This window comes from Medicago sativa, chromosome 4, assembly GCF_051527215.1.
Source record: "Medicago sativa cultivar Bolivia chromosome 4, Bolivia_mono, whole genome shotgun sequence".
Classification (NCBI taxonomy): Eukaryota; Viridiplantae; Streptophyta; class Magnoliopsida; order Fabales; family Fabaceae; genus Medicago; species Medicago sativa.
In genome coordinates this window covers 47,775,960-47,789,613 of record NC_140752.1, presented here as the reverse complement: position 1 = coordinate 47,789,613, position 13,654 = coordinate 47,775,960, and the positions used below count along the sequence as shown (strand labels likewise).

The window sequence follows — 13,654 nt, the reverse complement described above, 5'->3', positions numbered from 1 at the left end:
AATATTTTTCTAAGTCTCAAACTGGTGCAATTCGACAATTGGAAATCGTGACACGTTGGCCAAAACGTGACACGATTTCTGGGCAAGAAAATTTTCAAAAATGAAAAATCGTGACACGTTTAGCCCAAACGTGACACGATTTTAGCAGTTTCAAAAATTTAACCGTTACAAAACAAAATCGTGACACGTTTTTGGCCAAACGTGGCACGATTTTCCCAGCCTATAAATATATCCAACACGATTTTCATTCCATTCACTTCCAAAAGTAGCCAAACTCTGCCAAAATTTTCCCAGAACCCTAACCTACGATTTTCTAACCCTTTTCTACCAAAAATCTTCATCTTTTCATCTTCCAATCATCAAACCATCACCATTAACCTTCATCTTCACCCACAAACAAACCAAATCCAACATCTCAATCCTCTCCACTCCAACCCTAACCCTAATATCCATTTTTCTCCAAACCCTAACCTTAACCATGGTTGAGACCCGCAACAAAGGCAAGTCCCAAGCCACATCCCAACCAGCCAAAAAGGCCAAAATAGCCCCCAAACGCAAACAACCTGTCAAACCTAGCCCTAACACCGCACCCCCACCGTCCATCAACCACCGATTTTATAATACTGCTGCCCGTGACCGTTTCAAGGACATCCGAGGCTATAGGGTGATCCCGGAGAGAGGTTTTGATTTCACCAAACTCATCTCCAACCCTGAATTCCATCAAGTGATCACTGAGAGAGGGTGGGAGTCCCTTGTTAGTATGATTTTCGAGCAGGCCAACAAAACCATTGGGATAGAATTCTATTCCAATGCTAGGTATATGGGGAGGAAGTATGTGTCCTATGTGAGGGGGAAGGAGATAGACTATAGCCCGGAAAGGATTAATCAGTTGCTGGAGATTGTGCCACCGGAGATTTGTGATGTGAAGAGGAGGATGGAGGAGTGCAAGAATTGGGATGATGAAAGGTGGGAGGAGTTGCTAATGCAGATTTGTGTTGAAGGTGCTAAGTGGCATGGAGGGTCACATATGCTGTTGAGGGCTGACTTCAAGCCCCATGCAAAGGCGTGGGCATCTTTTGTGGTGCAAACTATTGAGGGCACCTCTTGTACTTCAGAGATTCCGCTGCCCCGCTTGTTGACGCTGTCTGCTATTCTTGATGGTGCACCCATCAATGTTGGTGAGTTAATTGCCGACAATATCTATATGTTTGCTTCAGGTACCAAGAAGGCACTCCCTCATTTGAGCCTTATCAATTGGCTTTGTGAGGAGGAGGAGTGCGATTTGTTTGCTAATGATTTGAGTGCAGCAATGATGAAGCCCATCACCGACACTTACATGGATAGCTTTGTCAAGGATTATCATGACCGCATGCAGACTATCATGGGTGCCGAGGCAGCAGCAGCAGGACAGCCACAGCCGCCACCACCACAACAGCCACAGCCACCACCTCAGAGTCAGACTTTTGCTGGAGAGGGGAGCAGCCAGCAGGGTGCCTATGCACCTATTCATCCTATGATGCTGGACTACATGTTCGGCCATGCCAACTGGATGAATGAGGTGTCAGATCAGGAGTATTGGAACCGTCCGAGGTTTGGTCAGGAGTTCACTGAGGCGGTTTGCCTCAACAGGAGGAAGATGACTGGGTCTTTCGAGCGCTTTGATGGGTCCGAGGAGGCTATGGACCACTACTTTGATGTCACCAGAGGTCGAGCTCAGGATAGAGAGCAGGAGATCCGAGCTGACTTTGCTGCTGGTGGAGCTCAGTCTAGGCAGCACTTTGGGGAGGATACCTATGCAGAGGAGGACCCCAACACTTGGATTCCGGAGGACCAGATGCAGGATTGAGTGGGCTACTGATGGCCCACCTATTTTTATTTTTCTGTTTTTGTTTCAGCACTTTGGTTATGTAACTTTAATTTTATGTTCGAACAATTTTAATTGCTTTTAATTAAGTTTAACTCGGTTTTATTCCCCCCGTTTATGTAATTATTCCTGCACTTGTTTATTATTGATGAATTTGTTTGTTTAGTTGACTTTTTACAGTTTGATAACAAATAGTTGTTCAAGTGGTATTCCAAAAGTTCAAAAGGAGGAGTGACTTGGTTTTCAAAGGCGAAGTGTACGGCGTTGCTAGGTAGTCACATACTCCCAGAAATCTCAGCCATAAGGTTCATTGCCATATTTTGTTTTTCAATTTACTTATATTTAGCTTAGTTTTCCATGCAACTACATTTCTAGAACTTGCATTGTTTCTCTATTATTGATTGGTCTTTGTTAATTACACACTGAGGCAAAAGTGCTTGGTCCTGTGAGCCTTTTGAAGCCTACCCTGACTATAATTGTTAAACTTTATCCTTTTCTTAGCCCCTTTGAGCCGGTAGGATTAGAACTTTTTGTTCGATGACAAACTACATTACAAACTTAGAGACTTTTAGGACTTGTCCCTTATTGTTTTTCTGAGTTAGGCATTGTAGAATGTTGCTTAAAATTAAGTTTGGGGTTGCTATTGGAATTTGCAACCAATTAAGTTTGGGGTGGGGGTACTAGAGAATAAGAGAACAAAAAGAAAAAGAATTGTCATGCAAAATGCAAAAATACATTCAAAAATTGATGTATGAAAAAAAAAAAAAGATGAAATGAATGATGAAAAAGGGACCAAACTTTGAAACATGCGAGTAACTTCAAACTCGATTGTCCCTAAAAGTTATAAATATTCTCTAGTACCTTTGCATTGATTGTTATTCCACGAGGTGAATGATCGTAGGATTGAATTTGTTCTTTAACTTCTGTAGGAATGCCTAACTCTAATTTTGTGTAGCCTACTTATCCAAATATGTCCCACCTTTCACCTAAGCCCCGTTATAACCCTAAAGACCTCAAAAGTGTGTAATGATATTGACTTTGATTGATGTTTAGAAACTTTTCAAGCGTATGGTAATATGTAGATCTGCATGTCGACTGGTAGAACCCTATTTCAAATATTTGCGTGGAGTTGTGAATTGGTGGATGCATACAAGTCAAACTAGCTCATCATTAGCTAGTAAGGTGTTGAACTTTTGGGTACTACTGCTTGAATAGGTAATTGTTATTTCACTGTCAATTGTCAGCTTTGCAAGTAAATTCCTTGAGGACAAGGAATGGTTTAAGTTTGGGGTTGTGATGACATCTTGTCATTACGTAATTTTATATGTATTTTAGCACAAAAATGGAGTTCACAAGGAGACTTATGCAGCAAAAGAGCAGAAAAACTGAAGAAAATACAAAGAAAGAAAACGTGTCACGATTTATCAGAAACGTGACACGATTTAAGAGCTTCAGAAAGGTTTGGTTCGACATTATGAAAACGTGTCACGATTGGTAAAACGTGACACGATTTGGTGAAGCCCTAATTCAGTTTCTTGCTCCAGAAGGTAAAAACGTGTCACGATTCACTTAAAACGTGACACGATTTGGGCGATTTTCTGTGCCTATTTATGCTGAAGTCTATTCCAAAAACAAGGGTTACGAATTCTAGAGAGCCAAGTGCGATTTTGCAACTGCAAGGAAGACCAGGAGGACGATTTCTTCATCTTCCAACCACTTTGTGTATGTTTTATTACCTCTAATGATTATGTTATTTGTAAACACTATTATGAGTAGCTAAATCCATTAGAGGTTAGGTCTGAGATGATTCGTTGTAACCCTAATTGAGATATTATGTTGTGAAACTCTATTTATTGTGAATGATATTCTAGTCTTTATTCAATTCAATTGTTCTTAATGCTTTTTATATCCTGATCAAATATAAATATGATTTTGTGAGAATGAATGACTACTGACCATAGCTTTCTACTTAGACCTATTGAATTGTTCTAATAAACATGGTTAGTCTAGGAATGGATAATCGTTTATTAGTGATATTAGGTTAACGTGCTTTAAACCTTCAAAGATTATTAGACCACCTAAGGGATTAGGGGCTGTAGTTTAAGAAGAGGGTCCTAACTCAAGGGATTGATTAGGACTATTTTGTTAACTATCGTGGGATTAGAAGATCATTCATACGAATAGGTGCAACATAACAATTAGGGGAACATAGATGATTCGAAAGACCTAAACTCATCTCTCTCTTATTCTTGAAAACCAATTTATTTTTAGCAATTACTTTTATGCAATCAAACCAATCTACTGCCTAGTGGCAAATCAAAATAACCTTTATACATCCTAAAATACAACGTAGTTGAATTATTGAGACTAAAAACAGTCCTCGTGGGATCGATATTTTTACTACTTCGATAGTATTTGGTGCACTTGCCAGAGATCTATCAATAGACGAGTAGAGACCAAAACGACGGTTACCGTCAACTTCCGTCACTCAAGTAAATTGTTGCGCTAATTAAATGGTAACGAGATAATTAAAGCTTCTTGTAGAATTTATCAAACAAGAGACAATGTTTGCTTTCGCAACACGTTGTCGGAATTTTTAAACGCGTAACAACCTACTTTCGTAGCGTATAATTACAGGCCTAAAAAATTCCTTTTTCGAAATTCAATAAACTCTTAATTAAAAGAAAAGAAATGCTTTCGCTTTAACCTTTTCTATTAAAAATTTGATACTCTTCTAAGTCGGATATCGTTTTCGCTCTTTCGATACGTAAACGATATCTCGGTATCTCTACTTTCGTAGTAGATTTTTAACAATTACAAAACAGAATTTTTCAAAACAATTGTTTAAATTCTCGTTACACTAAAAGAGGCGCGTAATTTACATGAGTTCCGTCGGTACGACGAAACCTCGTTTTGGACTCAAATGAGACTACTCGCGCATAATTATATTAAGCATACAAACTATTAATTGATTCATGCTAAAAAGAAATGAATTATACCTGTAAAAATCTGGCCACTTTAATTGAGTATAAATTCCCTCGAACAATTCGATGCAAACTGCTATGTAAGGAAACGTGCTGCAAAACAATGGACTAAACAAACAAATAATAATAACTAGGCACAAACATGTGGCCACGGCAAGTGAAACAAGCAATATAAATGAAAGTGGCACGGCAACAGTGAAGCAAGCACCAATATGAATGAAAGTGAACAAGCATCAACGTTAATTAATGAAAAGAAAATACAGGGAAAAGCTATGCTTAGGAACAGTAACGTGCAAATTGAAATAAAGGGACTAATCACTTGTGAATTAAATTACTGACAGTAACTTGAAAGCAAATAACAAAAGGGACAATTGAAAATTTGCTATTGAAAAGAAAATATCATTTCAGAACTAAAATACGGCAGCTAGGAAACAAGTTTTCAGAATTCTTAAAACCAAGAGCTAAAAAACGTGACAGCCTTCTTCTCATCAGCTGAGCCTCTTTTTATAGCACTCAATCTGTAACCAAAACATCCTTGCTTGAGCCTAAAGTTGTGGGATGAAGATTAGGATTGAATCTGATAACACTCGGAGACTCGGAAGCCTGGAGTGAAGCGTGACTCTTTCTTTGTTCTCACTTGAGTGTGACATCAGCATGATGTCATTAGCCATGGTGATGGGCTGACCATCGTTGACTAACTCAAGTTGCTCTTTTCACCTCCTTATTGGTTCTTTTACCTTTGACACCCTCGTTACCTGAAACACAGCGAAATACTAGCCAGAAGACATACAAAACACAATAAACGACCCTAAAATAAATAAAATTAAACTATTTAGACAATGTATTTTGCGTGTTATCAACACAACTTTAATTGAAATTATTCAATACGCAATTTTATTCAAAGTACCAAAATGTAAACCAAAATGAGCAGCATATCAAAAAAAAACATAAAAAAAAACATCCAGAACAATTAGACATTACAACTCATTATATTTAATCATCTTCCTCGTCACATAAGTTAATTGGGTTGTCCTCGACAGTCCCTAGGGCATCTGCTTTTGGTTGAGGACCAAAGTAGCTAGTCCTTCCGCTCCTCCTCAACCTGGAGTGATTGTACACCGGCACCATCGAATTGTTTTTTTTAATGGAACCATCACATTCGATTCTGTACCATGTTACACTCGAATTTGTTTCTTCTTCTCACCCTCTTTTTTTAATTGAGCAGCATTGCCGAGTTACTGGGACCATATCTACACAATGGAAACATCAGATCAAAACTTACTCTAATCCTAAAAATTCTACCACAAATTCCTAACAATTTCTAACAATACCTAAAAATTCCTAACATTTCGTAACACAATTCAATCAATTCTACTCTAATCAACATCTAACAAATCAATCAAATCATAAATATCTAACATCATAAAATGGCTATAGGCCCATTTAGCAGACAGGGTCGGCCCTAGGCATAGGCCGGGGGTGCGACAGCCTAGGGCCCATGCCGGTAGGGGGTCTTAAAAATGTTTTTATGGTGGAAGGTGTATATAGAAAAATTTGGTTGATTAGGGGTGTATATAGCAAAGTTCAAAGAAATGCCCCAAATATTCACAACGATGAAGGGTTGGGCTGAAGCTTGCTAATGTTTTATTCCATTTTTGTGCGGTATGCTATATATACCCCCTTTTAACACAAATATTTCTATATACATCCTCGCTATAATTTTGTTTTTCTTTATAATGTGCAAAAAAAATTAACATCGAAGAAATTAGTGATATTTTTTTGGGCCCTTTGTTCCTAATAATGTGCCTCGCTAATATTAAAAATATTGGTGATATTTATTATCCAAAAAATTGGGGTAATTTTATAACAAAACAAATTATATTTTAGTTGAAAATGGACTTACTAGAGAAATCAATCTTAATCTTGTCTTTCAAAGGTTCTAAAAAATTAATTATATCAATATAGTAATGTCAACTTTTTTGAATTGATCGAAAGGATTGAAAAATTTTCAATCAATATAGTTAAAATTTCTTAAGAGCTAAAATTTCAGTCTCTATTTTTTAATATAGTAATGCCAACTTTCTTAGATGCTAAAATTTCAGTCTCTATTTTTTAGGTGCTAAAATTTTAGTTTACTTCACAGGTCCTATTGTTCTCTACGCCTCCGATATTTTATTTTGTTTTGATGTCTAAGGAGTATTTGATTTATTTTCAGATCATGCCTAAAAAAAATATTTATTTGGTAGTGAAAAGCAAAAAAAAAAAAAAATGAAATGAAGAGCTAATAAAATCACAATAATGAGCAACAAAAATTTATAACGTATTATGTAAGAGGGCCCTTTCTCATATATATTATGTCTAAGGTCTTGAAAACTCTAGGAACGACCCTGCTAGTAGAACCAACCCATGAGAGGAGGGAATGACCTAGGTATTTAAGTTTGTATCTTCCAACACATGAGGCTATGAAAAACCTAGTTGCATTGTTTATCTTATTTTCTCTTTATGTCATTTTTATTTCCTTTACTTATAGCATAGCTTGAATTGATTGATAGTCGTAGAACCTACTATCACTTTGGCTTAGAGGATTTTGGATTTCTTTATGTAATACACCTTCATGTTATAGAACTTTAATTAATTTGTTTAGAGTTTTTTTTTTTTTTTTTTTTGAAAACTCGGTTGTTTAGGAACAAAGTTCAAATAGCCTCAGCAGTGTATTAGTGTCAATTTAATTAATAATAAATTTCCCATGACCCAATTTCTTTAAGTTTATATTGCTCTCATTTTGAAGTTAAATGAATTTTAGAAGAGGAAAAAGGGAAGAAAATGTGGAACACAAATTATAATTCATCAAACTCATGAACAAGTGAACAATAGATTCTTAACACTCACACAACACTCTGCTATCTGATCTGCTGATGGGACCAAAAGCCTCCCCCCATGCATGAATCATAGCTAGCTCTAGGTGGTGAGCAGCATTTTTATTCAAATTATGATACACAAAAGGAGTATTTGCCTTAGATAACAAAACTCCAAGTAAAGCCACACAACACAACACATACGAAATCATCATCATAAACCAACAAACTCATCATCTTCCATGAATTTAGACTGGGAATGCCTCAATGATGCATGGGAGAGCATTGATTTTGATGATGTTGTAACGAGGGAATCCTGTCTCGTTGAATAAGTATTTCCAGTTCTCTTCAGTTCTTTCTTTACCACCAGCGTTGTGAGCAAGCAACATCATGTCAAATGCTATCCCAGTGTCGGTAAATGGTTCATTTCCTTCTGGGTCCAATACATGATCCACAATGATCACTTTTCCTGTTTTCTCTGGTATTGCCTTTCTACAATTCTTCAATATCTTTATGCAATGGTCGTCGCTCCAGTCATGAAGAATCCACTGCCATTCACCCAAAGATAAGGTCAATTTTAAAGCCATATTTCGAAGAGTGTCACCATTATAATTAAATTCATGTGTATAAACCAAATGCACAATAAATTTGAAAAGAAACAATATATATGTTTAGCATTATACCTTCATGTAAATAGCATCAGCGCTAGGAACGGACACAAACATGTCTCCTCCAACATGGGTGATACCATCAAAATTAGGGGCGGTTGAAACCACATGAGGCAAATCAAAGTTAATAGCTTGAATGTGAGGATAAGCTCTAACAATCTCGGAAAGAGATCCTCCGATACCCCCGCCAACATCAACCAAAGACTTAATTTGGTTAAACCCGTCTTTGTATCCAGCAATAACAGCCCTCGACACAATTCTAGCGGTGCAAACCATACCTTGGTTGAACAAGTCATTGTATTTTGAGTCCAACCCCGTCATTTCAAATTGTTCATGACCATGGCACCTAAAGAAAGCAGTGCCATTTTTTGTGCCTTCTTTTATAATTTCACTAATAAAGTTAGCAGGGTTCAAATGAAAAGGGTGATTCTCTAGCAACAACATTGGTGCCAATGTCATTTTTGTGTCTTGTAGGATCCATTTTGATGCACGTGTCAAGCCGTAGAGAATTTCCCCGGTTTCTGATTTTTCTGCACTGAAAATCTTTCTACGAACCATGACTCTCATTACTCTTAAAAGTAGAGTGGAATCAGGGGAAGGTGCATCTTCAAGATTCTGCACAATTTGAGTTAAGGATAGTGGTTTGCCATAACGGTCTATAATATCGGCTATGCGTAGCTCCACGACAGCTTTTAGAGCAAAAGAGTCTGTGAATTGTGTCATGTATTTCCATATTTCAATTTGTCCAAGCAATGATTCTTCTTCTTCCTTGCTCACACCCTGGTCAATATAAAACTTGATTAATAATAGGATGGACTAAAAAATTAACTAACCATATTAAAATTTACTTATATTTTTATAATTAATTTTGTATTTGCGAATCCAACATAATAGGAATCTTTGACCTAGGCAAACACCTAAAGATATTATCAATGTTTATGTATTTTATATCTGCTACTCTAGCCAGACACTGTTTATTCCCCTTTGTTTGCAAAATTGAGCAATAATAACTATTAAAGGCTACATCTTTTTAATTTATAGAGAGAAGATGCAGTTGCGTTTGATGCATGAAATCATTATTTTTATGTAATTGAGATAGGAATGAAACTTCAAAAATAAAATAGTTATTTGTGTCCTTTTCTTGATGTCTCCAAAGTGAAATGTAAACGATAAGAATGCTTAGAACACTATCTTTCTAACACATTATTGTGGGTCATTTCGGAAATGACTATGAGTCCCACATATAGTGGTGGACTCATATGAATTTTATCAAATAAGATAATGATGTTTAGATAGAGTGTTAGAAAGAGAAAGTTTTTAGTGAGTCTACTAATAATTTCATCAATAAAATAGTAAGTGTGGAATTTTTTTTTTAAGAGTGTGGAAAATAAAGTGTTATATCAACAATATTTCACCATTTTTTATAAGGTTTCTTTTTTCATTATTAATTTATGATAAAAAAACGGTCTATAATGATAAAATATAGGTTAACTACATTTTTTATCCCCCTATTTTTACCTCGTCGTGGAATATTGATCTTTCTATTTTAAAATTCACCAATTTTGGTTCGTTGCTCAAATTTTTAGACTAAACAATGGTGATTTTACATGTTTTAATAAAAAATAACATAGAATCTAATGATGCAGAATCCTCCAATTGATAAATTATTTACATGTCATTAATTAAATTACAAGAATGAATAATTTCTAAAGTTGAATTTGAAGTTTTTAAAGAGTTTTCTTGCAAGTTCGTCGATATTGATCATTCCATTTCATCGGGTTGTATGTCACGTCATTCAAAATATGTCGCATCATCTTTCTTTAGTTTATAAATAAGTGGGAGGGACCAAAACGGGTGGATTTAAAAATAGGGAGATAAAATCCATGAGTGGTTGAAAATAAGATGATGAAAATTCAATTAAGCCTAAAATCTAATAAGAATATGATAATTTAGATAATGTCATATGGGTTTGGGTGCACTATCTCATCCTGCGACGCACAACATTAGTAAGCCATGAACACGAACCTCAGCTAGATAAATAAAATACATATGATTTTTTTTTTTTTGAGGAAAAATAAAATACATATGATAAAAGGTTGTTGAAATATTTGACATGCTTGATTATGCAATTCTGCATTTACTATATTTAGTATGTGATATTTTCGCCACGATTTTGTAAAAGAAAAAGAAGATTATAACCGGTTAATCAAACATGCTAATGAGACAAGTATTATATACAATAATCTGGAACAAATTATGATTCATTCAAAATAATATTTCATTGTTGCCATAAAATTATACCATAGTATAACTAATATCAAACCCATTGTGGTAGACAAAATTATGTTTAGTTTTGATTTTGAAAGAGAAAAAACGAACCTATTTTGGAAAATATTAAATCTTACAACAGAAAAATTCACGATGCATGATCCAGAGAGAATTAGTGTCAATTTGAAAATATAGTCATCATTATTTAAAAATCAGGTTTAGTTAGACTTTTACTTTTCTAATTTGGATTAAGTTTCTCTTTTTTCAAAGTTTAGCAAATGTGATCTTGTTATCTCTCCTTTTTTAATGAAAGTTTATATTCAAAAAAAAAAAAAAATATCAACTTCTTGTTATGTTAACTACTTCGTTTTGTCTCAAAAATTTGAGGGTTATGATTGATTTCGTATACAAAATAGTAATTAAGATTTTAGAAGTTAAAAGTTTAGTTAAAATTTGATAAAAAAAAATTAGAGGATCTTGTAGGATGTGATTATAGAGTTTGAAGAGAGATATTATATCATATATTTTTTTTAAAAGAACATTAATATTTAATTATTCTTTTTACTGCATAAACATGTAAACAAATGTTATGAATTTAATATATGAAACTAGCTAATTATATGTTGTACAAGTTAGTTTCTATCTTTCGATCAACATGTCGCACCATTAAATCAAATTATATATGTTGAGACTTATTGATCTTTTTTTTTGGTCGAAAGAGAGACTTATTGATCTAAACGTGAAAAAGACACTTGTCGATAGTGCATGAGTATTGTACTTGTGCACATTAGACAATTGTGGTGCTAACTCAATGGTAAAATTTTAACTTTAACCTCAGTAAAAAAAAGGGTAAAAAGTAAAAGTTTAGAGACTAAAGACCTATTAAGTTTTTTTTTTCAAAATAAATTTAATGACCTTTTTCAAATAATCACTTATAAGAAAAAAAAAAGTAATTTATAAAAAATTAAAGCTTCTTTTTTTCAAAAAAAAAAATAAAATGAAACTTCTTAAAATACATATATTAAAAAGAAAGAAGAAAAAAATAGGGTAAGTTTTATCTTAATTAAAGATAGTGTTGGCTTAATTAAACAACAATCAAATCAAGTTGTATCTCATTAAGTAGAATTGTCTACATGGATCAGAGGTAAGTGTTGTCTTGATTAAACAAACATGTATAAAAAATATTAGCAAGATAACATAATTTGTTTAAAATTATTTTTAGTCCATTAAGTAAAATAACTAAATTCTCTTTTTTATGTTTTTCATCAGTTAGACATAGTGGTTTTGTCACAAAAAAATGTTAAACATTGTGGTCATGATTCTTTACTCATCCATTTTTCATATCACGTGTGGATGGACATTGACTGTTGCTTTTCTGACATTGAATGTTTCCTAGAAATACATGAAAAAGACTAAAAAAATCCAGCGATAGTTAACTACCGCCAATTTACTAGTTATAAGTCAGCGGTAGTTAACTACAGTTGAGGACATTTTAGTATTTTACATGTGTTTTTAGCAAGTTTTAGACGTTAAAAAGGCAATTTTCATGGACATTTATACATAGAGTTGACAATTTCTTGAATCATAATGTGTCACAATTCAAAAAACTCAAAAATGTGAGACATGTTTGATGTACTGTCCATATGATCCATTAGTGTGTCTCCAAACCACATAAGTGGAGCCATTTGTGATTAATTATGTACCTGTTGTCCAATTTTATAATTCAATTTTGAATATAAAAAACATACCAATCAAGATTTATTGTAGACCTTACACATATGTAGTTTACATAAAGATGTGAACAGTTCTAGTTAATACAAAAACCACAATCTCAACACTAATTATTATACCCTTGCATGAAAGAAATTTTGCAATTACTATGTTACATAATAAAAAAAAAAAAAATAAGCTCAATGAATTAATTACAGCCACAGTTGGAAAAAAAAGATTCCATTTCCTGATGAGTTTCCCAAACTCCTTAGTCCTATCCAAACTGAACATTATACAAACTGGGAAGGCAGGGTTAGTATTGGTCCAGTGGCCATAAAAGCCAGACTGGAACATCACTTAAATAACACAGTAAAAAAATTAGAAATGTATCTGGTTTCTTCAATAAAATGAATGCATAAAAAAAACGTTGCATATTGTCATGGTCTATTCAAATTTAAACAAGACTAAGTAGGCAAATAGAGATGCACAGAACTCAGTTTCAAGTCTTAATATTATAGAAATTAACTAGTAAGATTAATTATTTATGTGTTAAATCATAATAATAGTGCATGCGTTGATCTATATCTGTATCTATATCTACGCACCTTGAAGGCAGAAGGTGGTGAGTGTTTGGAAAGAACAGTCTCCATGTTCTTTGGAATTGTGTAATTCAAGTGAGGGGTGAGGGAAGAAAGCCTTTGTTTTGGTTCCAATTCAGGTGTGTTGGATTGGTTTGCAAGTTGCAAATTCAATGGTTAATAAAGACGATAAGGTGTGATGAAATATGTGGTTGATTGCTAAAGTTCAAAAACGTGGCAGATGGAGTGTGGTTGAGATTCACAACCATGTGCATTATTGAAGTAATATCATAATGTGATTGATGAGTGTGTGGTGGAGATGATAACCATTAAAGTCTATGTTCTCCTTTACCACTACAGTTTGGTTCTGCACTAAAATGTAGTGTGTCTTTCAAAGCAACATTGATGTCGATAAATGCATTTTCTAAAGCAAGTAGAGAGTTAATTTGAGGTAAATCTAAAGTTGGAGTTTTCAACTTTATGATTTGTTGAATAAACAGGATCATTAGCATAGTGCATAACTATAGGACATAAGTAATGACAAACCTTGTGGTCACATCTTCAATTTTCTTCACCGTCTGAATATTGACACGTTAGCACATGTGTGCCATATATGGACATAGACCTCCAATAATTTCACTACAATATAGTGATTGGTATGTCGATAATATAAAAAAATAATGAATCGTAACTAAGCTAAGTCACTTTTTATAATAAAGAAAAAACT

At 34.2% G+C, this 13,654-nt stretch overlaps 1 protein-coding gene across 1 annotated transcript; it reads right to left on the bottom strand.

Moving 5' to 3' along the window:
* Window positions 1–7,672: 7,672 nt before the first annotated feature.
* Window positions 7,673–13,079, bottom strand: LOC146929426 ((R,S)-reticuline 7-O-methyltransferase-like). Its single transcript, XM_085701359.1, has 3 exons — window positions 12,955–13,079; window positions 8,387–9,151; window positions 7,673–8,251 (listed from the first exon to the last, which is right to left on the bottom strand). Exons 1-3 carry the CDS (start codon window positions 12,997–12,999, stop codon window positions 7,952–7,954), a joined length of 1,110 nt encoding a protein of 369 aa, XP_085557485.1. The 5' UTR covers window positions 13,000–13,079; the 3' UTR covers window positions 7,673–7,951.
* Window positions 13,080–13,654: the final 575 nt, after the last annotated feature.